At 28.9% G+C, this 18,236-nt stretch overlaps 3 protein-coding genes across 3 annotated transcripts in view; all 3 read left to right on the top strand.

Moving 5' to 3' along the window:
- Positions 1-1,765, top strand: part of LOC108729236 (major royal jelly protein 1-like) — a 3,098-nt gene extending 1,333 nt beyond the window's left edge. Inside the window, 5 exon segments of the mRNA XM_018458250.1 lie at positions 660-823; positions 1,094-1,218; positions 1,221-1,331; positions 1,493-1,552; positions 1,592-1,765. Of these exon segments, the coding sequence (XP_018313752.1) occupies positions 660-823; positions 1,094-1,218; positions 1,221-1,331; positions 1,493-1,552; positions 1,592-1,765 (634 nt within the window).
- Positions 1,766-4,231: 2,466 nt separating this feature from the next.
- LOC108729237 (major royal jelly protein 1) lies at positions 4,232-8,517 on the top strand. The gene is made up of 6 exons (XM_018458251.1): positions 4,232-4,388; positions 5,679-5,836; positions 6,372-6,593; positions 7,436-7,604; positions 7,891-8,126; positions 8,275-8,517. The coding sequence occupies exons 1-6, from the start codon at positions 4,232-4,234 to the stop codon at positions 8,515-8,517; spliced, it is 1,185 nt and encodes a 394-aa protein (XP_018313753.1).
- Positions 8,518-11,993: 3,476 nt separating this feature from the next.
- Positions 11,994-14,139, top strand: LOC108729239 (major royal jelly protein 3). The gene is made up of 6 exons (XM_018458252.1): positions 11,994-12,216; positions 12,504-12,670; positions 12,751-12,963; positions 13,041-13,209; positions 13,466-13,719; positions 13,878-14,139. Exons 1-6 carry the CDS (start codon positions 12,024-12,026, stop codon positions 14,091-14,093), a joined length of 1,212 nt encoding a protein of 403 aa, XP_018313754.1. The 5' UTR covers positions 11,994-12,023; the 3' UTR covers positions 14,094-14,139.
- The last annotated feature ends 4,097 nt before the right edge of the window (positions 14,140-18,236 follow it).

An 18,236-nucleotide genomic window follows, 5' to 3' on the forward strand; every position in this document is an offset into this window, starting at 1 on the left:
CTGAATAAGGTACACCTAAGGGGGTTCTCGTCAGGTTTGAATATGGTTGGCCTTTGTAAGGTTATAATTGCTTTATATGTTATAAGGACCTAGTTTGGTTGACCTAAGATAATCCTGAATAAGGTACATCTAAGAAAATCCTCGTCAGGTTTGAGTATGGTTGATCTCGTTTCTAGTACGCAGCCACGCCACGAGATGGACGTGTTACTCGTAAGAAGAAAATGTCTACAAGTTCTATAAGAAGGCGTAGGCAAATCAATTTGGATAATCTCTTAGAGAGATTATAAAGTTCCTTCAGAGTATGTCTTCTGGGCCTCTGAAATATATGTTTTTTGCTTCTTTTGGAATGTGATGCTAAATTAATAGCATTTGAACTCGACTTAAAAATTTATCCAGTGATTTTAGCAGGTCCTAGCCAAGTCAACCTGATTAGGATCTGCTAAAATCCTTGGATAAATTTCTAATCGGGTATGCTGTGGCGCGTTAATAAGGATTTAATAATGAACCCGATATAAACCTGATAAGGCTATCCCGATAAGGTCCTGCCTAATGTGCTGCGTTACATGATTGATCAGGTCCCAATAAACCTTACCTTAACAGGACCTGATGGTTAATAAGGTCAACCTAGCTAGGACCACTGAATAAATTTCTAGTCGGGATATGGCTGACGTTGCAGGTTACGGTTTAGTGACATACAACAGACACTCAGGCTTCTGCAGAATTGAATCTGATTTCATGAAACCAACTCATCCCTATTTTACTATAGAAAACGAGAGTTTTTATTTGGAAGACGGTATTCTTGGTTTAACAACCATTAATAAAAGCAAGTACTCAAATTTTTAAAACAAAAATGATTTTAATTATGTAAGCTTATTACATTATATGAGTAAATATTACAGAACTTAAATCCAGTTTTGACAATATTTACATCCAAATACTTCCATTTACTTACTTTTTCAATGTTAATAATTATCCATATTTACGCCTTATAACGATAAAAAATGTACAAAGGATAGAAAATTTTTCTGTAAATAATCGATAGCATTCGCTGATTTTTGCAATTATATTAATACGTCCGTTGTAAATGTTTTAGATTTACTTTACGCTCCTTTAGCGGGGAATAGAATATTCAAGATGAATAAGCATACTCTAAAAAAATGTTCAAAATTAAGCAATAGTAAGGCTAATAAATTAACTAAAGTGGCGGGTATATTATCTGGGGCCAAACGGGACCGATAGCATCCTACGGTAATGTAATATTTTTTAGCAATATCCCGGAAACGTCTATTCTTTGTGCGGACACTACTAAGAAATTCGATCCTTCCAGCAGTGTAAGAGATATTTAAATATAATTATTTTCTGTATATTACTTCATAATAAATTATTGTAAATACTATACTCATATTCTATTATGATTAACATAATTACGTCTATATTGATAACAGGTATTGATACAATTTTAATTGTTATAAAATGAAATGTCAATTTTTAGATGGTCATTGCGCAAGATTCCGAGAAGTTACAATTTCCGAGTGGAATGAAAGCTATAACTGTTACAAGACATAAAGGATGGAAAGATGGAAGAAATCAGGATATTGAAAAAGTATTAGTCCTAACAAACAGATTTCAGCATGATTTAACATTCAACGAGACAAACTTCCGCATTCTCTCGTTGAATAAGGAAGAAATAGAAAAAGCAAATTGTTTTGTTTCCAATCATCACGGTCATAAACGTGGATATTATAATACTTTAGAATTTAACTAGCCCCTAAGAATTTAACATATTATGTTCACTATAGAAAATAAAATGATCTTAAGAAAATTTTTATTTAAGATGCTTACATATAAAAAATAGAAAACAAGGTATAATGTAGAGAGGGTGATATTAAGGCATCCCACTTACATTTTGTATAATAACTTGGTTAATAATCAATATTTAAATTTATAACTCAACAATTACAATTGTTAAAATTTAAATATTGATTATTAACCAAGTTATTATACAAAATGTAAGTGGGATGCCTTAATATCACCCTCTCTACATTATACCTTGTTTTCTATTTTTTATATGTAAGCATCTTAAATAAAAATTTTCTTAAGATCATTTTATTTTCTATAGTATAAATTGTTCAATCAATTCTAGACTTAAAGTTATGAAACATTTATTACTTAGGACGCTATTTATAAAAATATAGCGACACTATATAATGGCTCGAAGGAAAACAGGGATAGTAATATAGCCTTCCACAAAAATTGATATAAAAAATTCGTTTTGTTTAAAAAACAGTATTTGGTTACACACACACACACACACACACACACACACACACAATTCACATAAAAAGTAAAATATTATAGTGTATGTATTCGAATTATGCAAATATATGTATATATATATATATATATATAACTCCTGCCGCATGTAAATTGCTCAGTATTAGAAATCTACATACATGTAATATAAACTATAGATTAATAGTAAAGCTACAATCGATTATCAAATAATTATTTTAATATCAAAGAAGAGGCCGTGAGTAATTAATACGCATAGAGGGCCATATTAGCAAAATGCCATGCTATTGTATAAATTTGCATAACTCAAAATATGTACAGTCAAATAAAATGTTAAATTAGCAAACAACACAATCAGATATACATCTATTCGTGTGATAATACGCTCGAGTTCAAGAAAAATGAGAGAGGAAGTAAGTGTAATTAAATGCTAAAATGTACCTCAAAAACGATTCGAAATACTTAAAAAATACGTTATAATGAGTGCTGGCTATTGAGTATTGGTACATTAATGGTGTAACGGCGAGCTACTAAATAAATAATTGCATAAGTAATCATTAGGATTCGCTACATAAAAGCGGTGATATTAAGGGGGGCCACAATATCTACATTGGCTGTAATACCACCTTCTCCTCTGTAACAATTAGTTACGCACACTTTTATTATTATGTAATATTAATACGTTGTATATAATTATTAATAACAAAATAATTGTATAAAACAATTTCTTTATTTAAATAATCCTCACCCATTGTCCTCTTATTTCACAATTATAAAACAAAAAACAAAGAAATTTTAATGACATAAAAAATGCAGTATTTTTTGTTTTTAAAGGTTTAATTAATAAAATAACCTACGCATTATGCACCTGTAACGAAGTAGAATAAATTAAATGCCATAAAATGTTTTATCAAGCGAAAAAAGCATTTTTTACATAATTCTTCTTAAAATTAATCACTTGTATTTTGTCATTAAAGTAATTAGTAATGTATTGTATCAAAAATAGTTCTATTAATGTAATGGTTTAGAATTTATAACATTATCTTAAACAATTTATTATCACATGTTTATATTACAACAGAATATATTATTAATTATCGTTTTAACAATACCAACTAATTTTCAGCTGATTCTTCGAATTTGGTGTAACCATTAATCAAATCAGTATGTTTAATGATTTTATTAAATAACCTTGTAAAAATCAAATGGTGTATTTCAAATATTGTAGAAGATCAATATATTTAATAAAATGTATAAAACTAAACATCCATATATATAATAAATACTTCCGTGAATACAAAATGTAATTGAACGTTACAAAATATATTCGAACTTTCTAAATATATTTTGAGACATATAAGATACAAATGAAATTAAAATTTAATTAATAAAGAATATATATGTATATATATATATAAATGAGATGCAATTTACAATAATTTTTATAATAAATAATAAGTGATTGACAGAGATGAAACAGTTTAATGGTGATACCTTTACGTGACTTGCTTTATTATGTTTAATTATATTTAATAATAAAACGTATTTCTGTGTAACACATACGTTATCTCTATTCCTCACGGACTCATTGATAAATAACATATTGCGTATTATATACATTTAAAACCATTATTATTATTATCGATAAGGTTGACATAAATTTAAATATTAGCATTTTTTACTATCGATTATTATATTATATAATAAAAGTTCTTGGAAAAATATCTTTTAAGAACGTCTATGCATTATACGAACTTAGTAATTTCTATATAATCCTGCAGTGAATATTGTCTAACATCACATAAACTTATTATTGCCGCATTCACTTTTGTGATATATCTCTATCGCTGACATTCAATCATTTTATTATTATTATTATTGTTAGTGATCGTCATTTACAGTGAAAATGATGCATTCATTAATAATTGTATTACTTGTAATGATCGCAAATATAAGCTTCGGTGTTAAACTAGAAGATCGGTATGAATGGAAATATGTTGATTATGTGTGGAATAATTTTCAAAGACAGGAAGTGATAAAATCTGACAATTATGACCCTAGCAAGAATATTTTATTTGACGTAGACGAAGCATCAGGTAAGCTCATCAAAGAAATAACAATAAAGGAGATCAGGTCTCGTTGGCACAGTTTTTACAATTTTGGCATTTGATTTTTTAAATAATTAACTATTATGATTAAAATACATCAGTGTGATAGAGAGAACCTTTCTCTACATTTTCATACTAATAATAGTTCTATACACTGTATACTTTCTTTGCAATAAATGAAATACGAAAATACTGCATTGTAGTTAACTTGCCCCAATATGTGGGGTAAATTAGTACATACACTGTAAAAAATATTATAAAATGTTAATTTTAACTTAAAGACATTTAGTGGACTTTCTGAGACATGCAAAAACGTTAAAATTAACACAAAAATGTTAATTTCAACATTTTTGCATGTCTCAGAAAGTCCACTAAACGTCTGTAAATTAAAATTAACATTTTATTTTTTACAGTGTATCATAGTATAAATTGTCTTTGTGATAAATTCTATATTAAATTAACAAAAACGTAATAGAAAAGTAATAGAAATAAAAATTAGAGAGTAGATATATATTTCTTAGTAAAAATTGTATCTTTCAAAGTTATTTTGTAATCATCAAAGAGTAAAATGTTACAGAAAAACAAATATAAATTATTTTAGTTCTATCTTACATTTTAATATAGAAATATTAAATATAAAGTGTTTTGTCAGAGTTAAATTGTAAATGAATGTTCACATGTGCGATACAATAAATCAACCTAACTTTTTCTTATGATATGAGCCAAAGTACCCCATCCCTACACATGTCTGATTTTGATCACTTTATTGTAATAAATTACTATTGTTACTCAAAATAACGTGTTGTACACTAACAAACACTTTTCTTTTAACTAATAATACATCCCTTAGATTTGCTTTCTCAAGCCGAAGGACATTAATATGAATTTATGAAATGATCAAAAATTTACTTGCCTGTTCTTGAATTAGATTTTTTTCTTTTTCTATTGTAATACTCATTTAATTTAAATGAAATTGAGGGAGAAGTACCTATGTTATAAGAGATATTTTGCAGTAACTTTTCCATTGTTTCTTTTGCCACAAATACATAAATGGAACGCAATGCCAACTTATCTCTTGTGCCAACGAGACCCGATCTCCTCTAACTTTAATAAAAAAAATAACGGTAATCAAAAATAAATAACTTTATACATGAAAGCTTAATTAATATAGTATTCTATGTTGTTGATGCAATAGAAATTATTTCTGCAATACAATTATGATATCTTTACAATAAAGACATGTTTTGAATGCACAAGATCTTTGCAATCAATTTATAGATGGTAGAGTATTCGTTACTGTAGTAAGAGATAAAGGAGTACCAGCAAGTGTAATGACAGTAAGTGATGAAAGAGGACCGGGAGGTCCACTTTTGTCTCCGTATCCAAATTGGTCATGGTATAATGACACTACTGATTGCAATAACAATATTATAAGTGTATTACGGATATCTGTGAGTATTAGTTTCTTTCTTTAAAACGATATATAGTTATATATAGTATACAAATAATTTATATTATACATTATTGTATATATATATATATATAATTCGAAATGTGCACCTCTTGCAGCAATACAAGCATTGCATCTGTCAAACACGGCTCTTGTAGCAGCCAGGCCTTTAAAGCATTACCGTTGCAGAAACCGTATACAAAAACCATATCAGCATATTCACTATTAGAATACGTACGCGGCATATTGCAAAAGACAAAATTCATCTACTATTAAAGGCTTTCAAAGAGCGACTGACAAATTCATAACAGAAAGTGGAAAATGTAATCAAATATGTCGGTGCTAGATATGGCAAGAAATATAAACATTTTTTTTCGATTTCTCTGAAACGGAGCAAAAACGAGCATATGTCTATAGGACTTTTTTTCTTAGTTTTTTACTCCTCTACACGCTCCCGAAGTTTTGCGATTTAATTTGGAAACACCCTGTATATTGTGCATATCTACATATTTTTGCGTTAGATCAAATGTAATCACCTTTTCGTTCTGGACTTTGGAAGGAAAGATGGACTCCAAGGAGATAAAGTTTGTCCTTCGAAACTATTGATCTTTAATTTAGAAAATGATATGCTCGTTGATCGTATTATTATTCCATCTAACATTGCTGATAATAAAAATGGCAGAGGATTGCTTGTAACACCACTTGCTTATGTTCGAGATTGCAGTCGCATAGATGATGCAACTGTTAGTATTTTCTCAGATTTTACGCGTTTATAATCATAATAGTATATGTTCTGTAATAGTGCAAATACAGAGTGTCCCATTTTAATTTACCTAGACAAATAGCTTGAAAATATTTCGAAATATGGAAGACACAGAAAAATATTTCTGATAAAGGTAGAATAAAGTAGAATTTTGAAAAGGACGTATTTTGATTACGTTGTTTCATTTTTTATTAGATGGAGGCGCCGAAATGATACGAATGTCAACTCCACTTTTTTTTAAATATGATTTTTTTTACATAACATGATTCTTCTAATTATTTTGTATTTAATAAATTATTTTGCCTACATATTTTTTTAAAACTGCAACTGTTTTTTTACCCAACTGGATTCTATTCATTACTTTATTCATGAAAGTATTAAGGTTCAATTATCAAAAAAATAATAGTTTATCAGATATATATACTTGATATCTTATGTCAATATGTGTCAGAATAAAGTATGAAATATCTCGTAAACTATTGATTTTTTGATACCTCTATCTTAATATTTTTATACAGAATAATTCAGAGTCATATCATGTAATTTCATTAAAAAATGAAGGTGACCTTTATATGTTTTGGCAGCCCCACTTGTGACCAAAATACATTCCTCTTAAAATCATTTCACTTTTATTTGAAAAATTTTCCATACCGCATATTTTTCGAGATAGTTGCCTGAGTAAATTACAATAGGACACCCTGTATATATTGTTTAGTTAACACATTATATCTTGCAATGAATGCCCAGCTGCAACTAATATATTAATAATAATAATAATATAAAATATTATATCAACATACTAATACAAATATATATACACAGGTGTATATGTCTGACGTAATAGGTTTTGGTTTAGTGATATACAATAGATACTTAGGCTTCTGCAGAATTGAATCTGATTTCATGAAACCAACTCATCCCAATTTTACCATAGAAAACGAGAGTTTTTATTTGGAAGACGGTATTCTTGGTTTAGCAACCATTCATGAAAGCAAGTACTCAAGTTTTTAAAACAAAAATGATTTTAATTGTTATGTAAGCTTATTACATTATATGAGTAAATGTTACAGAACTTAAATCCAGTTTTGACAGTATTTACATCAAAATACTTCTATTTACTTATTTTTCAACGTTAATAATTATGCATATTCACGCCTTATAACGAACAAAAATGTAATAAAGGATGAAATGTAATAAAGGATAAAAAGCTTTTCTGTAAATAATCGATAGCATTCGCTGATTTTTGGAATTATATTAATATGTTGTAAATGTTTTAGATTTATTTTACGCTCCTTTAGCAGGGAATAGAATATTCAAGATGAATAAGCATACTCTAAGAAAATGTTCAAAACTAAGCAATAGTGAGGCTAATAGATTAACTAAAGTGGCGAATATATTATCTGGCCAAACGGGACCGATAGCATCCTACGGTAATGTAATATTTTTTAGCAATATCCCGGAAACGTCTATTCTTTGTGCGGACACTACTAAGAAATTCGATCCTTCCAGCAGTGTAAGAGATATTTAAATATAATTATTTTCTGTATACTACTTCATAATAAATTATTGTAAATACTGTATTCTATTAACATAGTTATGTCTAATGATAACAACTATTGATACAATTTTAATTGTTATAACATGAAATTATCAATTTTTAGGTGGTCATTGCACAAAATTCTGAAAAATTGCAATTTCCGGGTGGACTAAAAGTTATAAGACATAAAGAGAGGAAAGTTAGAGAGCATAAGGAAGGAAAAATACTAATCGCAACAAACAGACTTCAATGTGTCTTTAATAATAATTTAAACCTAAACGAGATAAACTTCCGCATACTCCAGTTAAATATCATGAAAATAAAAAACGAGAGAAAATGTTTTGATTCCAATCACCACGGCCATTAACCTAGACATCATAATACTTTGTCTCTAAGGCCTAGTCTACAATCAATCGGAAGACGGTGTCGTATATCGTGCGCATGCGCACAACCTTGGTTTTTGATGTCGGCTGTCGGGCGTCGTTTAATTGGTCAGGTCCCATCTTTTACGACTAACGTCATCCGACAATCATCAGCCGACTTGATTGTAGACGGGGCCTTAGAAATTATGTATGATATCATATTTTCACTAGAAAATAAAATGATTTTCAAGAAACTTTTGTTTGAGATGCATATATACATATAAAATATATAAAAAAAAGAATAATGTACAATTAGTTATACACACTATCAAAATTAATACATTATTAATAACAAAATAATTGCATAAAGCAATAATATCATTACTTAAACAAGTTACTGTTATCTTATTTAACAATTATAAGACAAAAGGAAAAGAATAAAATATTGATTATACATTTTTCGTTCTTAAAATTCCATTGATAAAATAACATCTTGCTCATTATGCATCTATAACAAAGTAAAATATAATAATATAATTGAATTAAATGTTATGAAATACGTTTGAACCTTTTAAATAATTTGAGATAAGACATATTTAGATAGAATTAAAATTTAAATGGAATTTAAAATTTAGATGGAATTTAAAAATCGCAATTTGCATTATTTCTTACATAAATAATAAAAAATTATGGACAAAGATTGAACTGTTTAACGGTACTACCTTTACATGACAATATTTTTATGTTCACTGTGTATTTCTTATATAACAAACATGATATCTTCCGTACTTCAAGGACTTATTGATAAGATAACATATTGTGCATTAGATATACAGTGAATGCAAAAAATATTTGTACGAAGACATTTTTTATAACAAAACTCATTTGTAGAAAATAAACATTAATTAGCAATTTTATATAATAAATACATTCTGTTGTAACATAAACAAACGCACTTCGCGTGTGTATTCCTGATTTTTTAAAAGTTGAATTTCTCGATTAGGTATACGAATACTTTTTGAGCGTCCAAACAATACGATTTTTTATTTTCGCTTATTTTTAAGATGATATATTTTTTATAATTAATACACATCTTTTTAGTACATATAACTTTGAGAAACATACTATTTTATTCTTTATGAATAAATTGTTAATTACCCAATAAGAAATAACTGACAATTAAACGTCGAATTGACTTGGAATCATTTCTCTCGCTGGATGATACTTACTTTTTAAAAATAAGGTTTTTTTTAATATTTTCTCTGTACGAATACTTTTTGCACTTACTATACATACAATTATTATTATCAATAATACTAGCTCACATGACTTTAAACATTGCAGTTTTTAACTATCAATTGTATTGTATAAAGAACTATTAAAAATATTATAAATAAGTACTACGTTCTATATAAACTTGCAATAGCTTTTATATAACACCAGCAATGAATATTGTCTAACATTGCACAAGCTGTTATTATTCACTCTTGCGATATACGTGATAAAGTCTATCACTGAAACTCAATCATTTTATTACAAATATTAGTGATCATCATAGTAATGAATACTCTACCATAACTCATGTTATACTGAAAATGACGCATCTATTACTTATTGCATTAATTCTAACAATCATAAATATAAGCTTTAGTGTTGAACTGAAAGACCTATAAACGAATGGAAGTATCTATCTTCATTATCTGTGGAAAGATTCGACGCAAAAGCTGAAAACGCGATAGAATCGAGACAATTATAATATAACGTGCTAGCGAGTACATTTCATACAACATATAGACAGGACGCCAAGTAGGCTGATGCTAATCAAATAAATGATGATAATTTTAAATATAAAGATGTTTTTATTTCACAAAAACACGCACATCACATTTTGTAACTTAACACTTAATTCGGAATGCAATTATTGTATTAATTGCCTATATAATAAATTGATATACAAGTAAATTAAAGAATTTCAGTACAGCTTTAATTTAATTACTTGAATTATATTACTTTTATTTATTTATTTTTCAAAATTAATAGTTATGCATATTTAAACTTTACCTATAACTTACAAAAATTAAAAAGTATAGAAAGCTTTTCTATAAATAATGATGGCATTCTCTAATCTCTGTGATTGTTAATATCTTTGTTGCAAATGTTTTAAAGTTATTCTATGCTCTCCTCTCTTTTGCGAGGTGCGAAATATTTAAGATAGTTATACATAATATACGAGAATATCAAAATTAAGTAATAGCGAGGCTAACAGATTAACTGCAGGTAGGTATATTACTAGCTAAAGGGGTCCGATAACATTTAAGGATAATGTAATATTTTTTAGCAACGTCCCAGAAACGTTCATTCTACTACAGAAAGACAAATAGTTTAATGATACTGTCTTTATGTCACATTATATTTTATTGCCTCGGTAGTCTAATGGTTTAGGACGCTCGTACGAAATACAAAGATCCGGGTTCGACTCCCGGATGAAATAATATTTTTCGCAATAAATTTAATTACAGTTTTTTCAGCATATTAACGTCTTTGAAATATGATGCCTGTTTGAGCATCGAAATTATTAGAAAATAATTTAATTCGCGAGATTACTACAGTGGTTTAATTGCGTTTATATAGTCCGGAAATTTTTCGGCGCACAGTTTGTTAGACTACAAATGTGGTATATATGTTAAGTACATATATGTATAGCATATTTAGCATGATTCAAGATTGAATTATTTAAGCATTTTAAGATCTAGCTTCGACTGATATAGGATTCTAGTTGATCGATTATATTTTTATATTCACTGTATTTCTCTATATAATAAATACATTATCCTCCGTTACTCAAGAATTCATTGATAGATAACGATAAAAATTGCAATATGTGGCTGCATTGAAAGTTGGAAATACTTCGGGAAACCTGCTAATCGTATCAAACAGGCTTCAGCTTGCTCTTAATGATAAATTAGATCTAAACTAGATAAATTTCCGCTTTCTCCGATTGAATAGGAATCGAATACGAAACGAGACAAATTGTTTTGCTTCAGCCAACCACTATGGTCGTAAACCCGCGTACCAACTTTGGCATATACATAAACAATAAAAAAAAGAATTAATTATGCACAATTTCAGAATTAATACATTATTTTACGATTGTAAAACAAAAAACAAAAAAATAAAACATAATTGTATATAAAAAATATTTTTCGTTTCTGAAAGTCCCATTGATAAAATAACATTTTGCATATTATATGCACCTGCACAAAATATCATTATGAATAACATAAATGAAACGACTTTTAAGCGAGACCGCATTATTTATCGCTGGTGATAGTGAGACTTTCCAGTAAAGTATTTTCATATGTATGAACTTGAAAACTTTCCGTAAATATCGACTAACATCGTGCAATCTACCATTAACAGATTTGTATTTGCGAAATACGTGTCTATTGGTAGAGCTTAGTTATATTATTTTCCTGTGTATAATAATAGTTATAATAGCTATTCGCTAAAAATGAAGCAACCTTTATTTGTCATATCAATTCTGACAATCGTAACTGTAAGCTTTAGTATTAATCTAAAAAATGTGTACGATTGGCAATACGTTGATTTTCTTTGGGATAGTGAGAATCAAAGGAATGATGCGATAAATTCTGGCAAATATAATCCTAACTCATGCGTTTTATACGACGTGGACGAAGCGCAAGGTAGGCTATTACTATTCAAAGTAAGCTAACTAAATTTGATGTAATTTTACATTAAATGTAAATATAATTATATTTCTTTCTTATTGAAACATAAATACCTTTTCTAGTAAACGTAATTTATGAACATAGTATTTAATATGAACGTCATGATCAACATTATATTCAACATATTGATAAAAAAATAAGTAAAATAATAAGAATAGTACTGTTGCAATATAAAATTATAATATATTTGCGATAAAACATACTGAATAGCATGCAATTTTTTACAAACAAAATTTTTGTAGATGGTAGAATATTCGTTACTTCGGTAAGAGAACAAGGAGTACCAGCTAGTCTGATGGTAGTATCTGATGAAACAGGACCGGGAGGTCCACTTTTGGATCCATATCCAAGTTGGTCATGGTATAATGAGAATGATTGCAATGGTATCATAAGTGTATATCGAGTGTCCGTGAGCATTAATATTTTTTAAAGCGACATATAATTATTATAAATATTAATATTATTATGCATATCTACATTTGGCATTAGATCAAATGCAATCACATCTTCGTTCTGGATTGCGGCAAAGTCGGAGTAAACGCCGTTTGTCCTCCGCAACTATTGATCTTCGATTTAGAAAATAATATGCTCGTTAAACGTATTGACATTCCACCTCACATCGCTAACAACAAAAATGGCACTGGATTGCTCGTAACACCACTTGCTTATGTTCGAGATTGCAAATACATAAGTGATGCGACCGTTAGTATAATGTGACTTAATTCGAAATGCAATTATTATAACAATTATATAATAGGTTAACATAGAAATACGTTCAGGTATTTATGGCTGACGTAGAAGGTTACGGTTTGGCTATTTACAACGAAAATATTGGCTTCTGCAGAATCGAATCTAATTACATGAAACCGACTGATGCCAATTTTACGATAGAAAACCAGAGTTTTTATTTGGAGGACGGTATTCTCGGTTTAACAATTATTTATGAACGTAAGTACTTATTTTTTACATAAAAAAATTATTTCGATTATTATACAAACTCATTAAGTCTGTATATATCTAAAAAAATTTTAATCCATCTTTAAGTTGATACTTGAGTCGTATCATTTCCATTTGTTTTTGCTTTCTTATCTATTTATACATATTTACGCTTAACTATAATGTAAGAAAATAAAAACTTTGCCAGTAAGTAATGTCATACTGTTAGCCTTTGCGATTGTTAATATCTCCATTGCAAATGTTTCAGAGTTGTATTATGCTCCCTTAGCGGGAAAGGAAATATATAAGATGGATCTGTGTAATCTTCATCAAGAATGTTTAAAACTAAACAATTTAAAACTAAGCCAAAGTGAAGTTGATAAACTAACTCAACTAGCGGGTACGTTATCTGGCCAAACGGGACCGATAGCATCCAAGCAATGCGCAATATTTTTTAGCAATATTCCGAAAACATCCATTTTGTGCCAAGATACTGGAACAGAATTTCATTCTACCAATACAGTAAGATATTTAAACGCATTTTCTTTTCATGTTTTAATTATTCGGTAACAAATTATTTCGAATATTTATATTCTACTAACATTATTTTGTTTCTTGCGAAAGCAATTATTGTAGTAGGTACAATTTTAATTTTTGTAAAATCAAACATTAATTTTTAGGAGGTTATAGCGCAAAATTCCGAATTATTGCAATTTGCAAGTGGAATGAAAGTTGTAAATCATGGAAAATGTCTGATGGTTTTAACAAACAGATTTCAGCGAGTTTTTACTAATACATTAAATCTAAATGAAACAAACTTCCGCATTCTCGCTATGAATATAGAGGAAATACGGGACGAGACAAATTGTTTTGCTTCATGCAGCGAATTGTTTTAATTAATAATATAACATAATAATTCCAAAAAAATGGCAAGTGGTTCGATGATAGACAATGATAATGTATAAACGAACTTTTTATACATTTAAAAGACTACCGTATATTCCTTGATATATAAAGTACCTATACTTTACTTTTTATTTTTTTATTTTAGTCTTTATCAATTTATTTTAATATAAATTATTTTTCGATATAAATACTTATACATTATATTAGAATTCTTAATAAATGGATAAGTAATTTATTAAAAAGTTACAGAAGAGAGATATATTCAAACATATAAATTATTTAAAATCAATTAAATAAATATTTTAATAAAAATCTTGCGATTAAGTGATAATATGCTTATCGTCTGTATATTTCATAAATACAAATAAAATTTAATTGGCCTTAATACTGAAATAAAAATTGTTGCGTGGAAACATGATGTTACTCCTAAATTGATATCGAACATTTCGTAAATTCAACATTTCTGCTGTACTTAATGGAATCGAATAAGCCATACGAGCGGACTTTGCTGTTTGCATAGATACACGAAAAAACGTCAAGGCATGCTGCCGCCGTTGACATAAATCCAGATTCGTATGTTGCCACGCTGTAAATCCTCCAAGTGTGTATGCACTCTGCGTAGATCACGTAACATGTCTGCCATTCGCTAAATTACCACTTATACTTGAAAATTAGTCTCGTCATTTCGAGTAAATGATATTTACGTACTAACTTTGACGTATCAAATTAAAATATTTATACACATATCTAATAAAAATATAATTAAAATATTATCAAAAAATATTATTAATAATATTTAATTTTTATATTAGATACATTACACATGAGTCCCTTAATTGACAAGTGGCATAAGTCCAAAATTAGGAAAAATACGTTTGTTATAGAAGTAGAAAGTATTAAGAATGTTTGTTTTATTTATCAATTTAATTTACTTTTATTTTTTATGAATATAAAAATAAAATAAAGATTAATTAAATTGATAAATAAAAACTAATATTCTTAATACTTTTTACTTTTATAACAAACGCATTTTCCTAATTTGGGACTTATGCCATTTGTCAACTAAGGGACTCATGTAATATAGTATTAATTTTAAAAATATATGTGCTCTCTTTAATCATTTGGTAAAATATTATTTTCCCGATATTTTGAAGAAAAATCAACTCTACATTGACCAAGAATCCTGCAGCTGAAGACAAGTTTCTAAACAGATTGTATCAGTATCAGATTGTCCGTTTACCAGAGAGAGAGAGAGAGAGAGAGAGAGAGAGAGGGAGAGAGAAAACTAAATCCTATTTTCGGAAGTTAAGCTCGCAACACTTTGTGGCCTCACCCGATAAACTCATCCGTGTTTCAGGATTCGGAATTCTTCTGCCAAAAATACGTTTTGAGAAAGGAAGAAAGAGCGAACGAAATTGCTAGAGTAGTAGCGGGAGAGTTTCTGACGACTTAGTGAAACAATAGCGCGGTTTCTACAGTAGGAACGGAAATCATTCGCACTTTCCTGCTCTGACCGCTACAGTTCACGTCGTTTGCAAGTGGTTCGTCAGAGGAGGGATAATTTAGATAACAGACCACGTTTCCCACGCGATCTTCTCGGATAATTAATCAAAAAATGTTCAACCGGAAAGCACGCACACTCGCGGAAACAGATGACGAATTCGGAACTGTCCGAGGATATAAGCCGAAATACGATCTAATTTAAAGAATTGCATGCAAATATATCAGTTTTTCATCTCGTGACGCTCTGATTAATTAAGAGACTATAATAATAATTTTTCCGGATATAAATATAAATTTTCGATATGTTTGTGCAAAATCGAACGTCTGGCCATTAATAACGTAATAAAAATGACTTTAATATACATATATAATCGTGGGTGATTTATTTTGATGCAGGATCATTCCAAAAATTCATGAAAAAAGTTGGCAAACGAAAATTCATCGAGCGAAATATTAATCATATTATAATATTACCAGAATTTCGTTTGTCCACAAATATTGGCTTTTATATCTAATTAGAAATTCTTTTTTATAAAACTTGATCAGTTTACAGATAGTATAAAATATATTAAAATTCTGTTGATTCAAAAAATATTGCAAGATTGTAAAGTTTTAGTTTAATTATTGAAATGATTATATTTGCATTGCATTTAGCAGCAAAAGTAATGAATGTAAATTAAAAGTAATTAATTTTAATGTGCGTTTATTCTCAAATAATTATGTAATGTTATATAACTTCAGTAAATATACAAGTGAGCCGCAAAAATACGGCCACTCGAAATAAATCAAATAAATGGTCTTTCCTAATGTTGATTCCTTCAACAGCGAGAATTGGCTAAAGAAAAACTAAAAGAGAGAGATTTGACTGTGAGTTTTCGTAGTTCGAAATGCAGAGACGTGAAAGCATTTTGCCAATACGGCAAAACGAAATCGAAAGCAAAGCAAGTATTTTGTTACCGTTGAAACGAAATAACGAAACCAATCGAAGTGCATGGGAAAATCATTAGTCCTGGAGACGTTCAACTGAGCAAGTTTTGTAGTCCTCGCAGGTCTGCGCTGTTTCTTTCTGAGTTTCAATCCGCGACGACGCGAATTCAGGTCGATGAAAGACGAAGGAAAGCAGTTCGGGCACTCGATTTTCCGGACTGTCGGAGAACTTCGTTAGTCTTGGCTGGAAAACCCCGAAAGAGGGTCGTTACCTTATCGCGACATATAAAATATTTTCGTCTGTGGCAGTCAGAACGTACTCGCTTCGGAAGCAAGCGCTGTCTTCTGAAGTTTTATGTGCGAGAGGGTAGCAAATCATAGATATAATGTTCCATGTACCCGTAGAGATCTCATCTAATATGTACGGTCGTTTGGTGATATTATCACATATTGATTTTATCATGATACAATTATAATAAAAAATATAAAATCATATAATAATTTAAAAAAAACTTTACAATATTAAAGAAATAAACAAATAACTCGGCATAATTTTATAACCTTTTCTGGAAACATTTTCTCTCGTACAAATCTTTACATTACTTTTAAAATTTATTTCTTCTTTTGTGCGAAATTACGCCTAAGACAATTTCTCTCGTTTTTGACGTTTGTTTGACGTTTGTTTGACAAGGCAAAAATATCAGCAGCAACAATAAAAAGTGTCAGTCCAATTAGAGAACAAATATCGCGTTTCAATTGCAACCAATTGATCGTTCTGGAAAACGAACGTACGAGCAAACGCAACACTATATCCGATCCGCATACGACGTAACAAACAAGTATTGCATCCCGTGTCCGACATGTTTCGCCAGTAAATTTATGCTCCATTCTCCTATTTCTCTTGGCCGTTTAATACGCCACTCTTGGTTGCCATTGTTGCAATCAGCATGTCCTCGCCGTCGCGTTCACTCGCTTGGAAGTGAATTTTGAGAGTTTATTATGTAATCATCATTAATAACTATGCATTACCAACATTAATATAAGGAAAGCCTATTTCTGAAATGCTTCCATTATTTATACAAAATATCATTTTTTAACTTTAAAAACTACACAATCTGTGATTTAATTCGAAACATACTTTTATCCATTAATATTAAAAGATTTAATTAAAAACAGACTAAAAATATATTATTTTTGCTTAACATTTTATAAATTTATAGTCAATAAATTGGCAAAAATATTAATAAAAATGTTTCTGGTAATTACTTATTACTATAATTAAAAATTTATACATAAATATACTAATATTTGATCCAAACTACAAAATTATGCTTGACATTTTATGTAAATAGTTTAAACAGTAGTGTAAATATTCTTCAAAAATGTTTCCGCAATAGGTAGAAAAAAGTACAAAAAATTAAACAAAAAAACAAGTAGTTTTTTTCCAATAAAATAATATGCCGTTGGTATAATAAAAAAATTAACATAATCGATAAAGTTTGTACGTGCGAGTGTTATATATATCATTGAATTTTTAACATAAATTAAAAAGCATGATAAATTAGATCGTAAATAAAAAAAGCTTATACGTTAATTTTGAGACCCGAAACTATTACGATAACTTTCTCGCAGCATAAAGTACCTACATAGTTCAAAAAAAGCTCATTAAGATTGTCTCGTGACATGCAAAGTAAAATTGATAT

This window comes from Mycetomoellerius zeteki, unplaced genomic scaffold (assembly GCF_001594055.1).
Source record: "Mycetomoellerius zeteki isolate Tzet28-1 unplaced genomic scaffold, Tzet1.0 scaffold709, whole genome shotgun sequence".
In the NCBI taxonomy this organism is placed as follows: Eukaryota; Metazoa; Arthropoda; class Insecta; order Hymenoptera; family Formicidae; genus Mycetomoellerius; species Mycetomoellerius zeteki.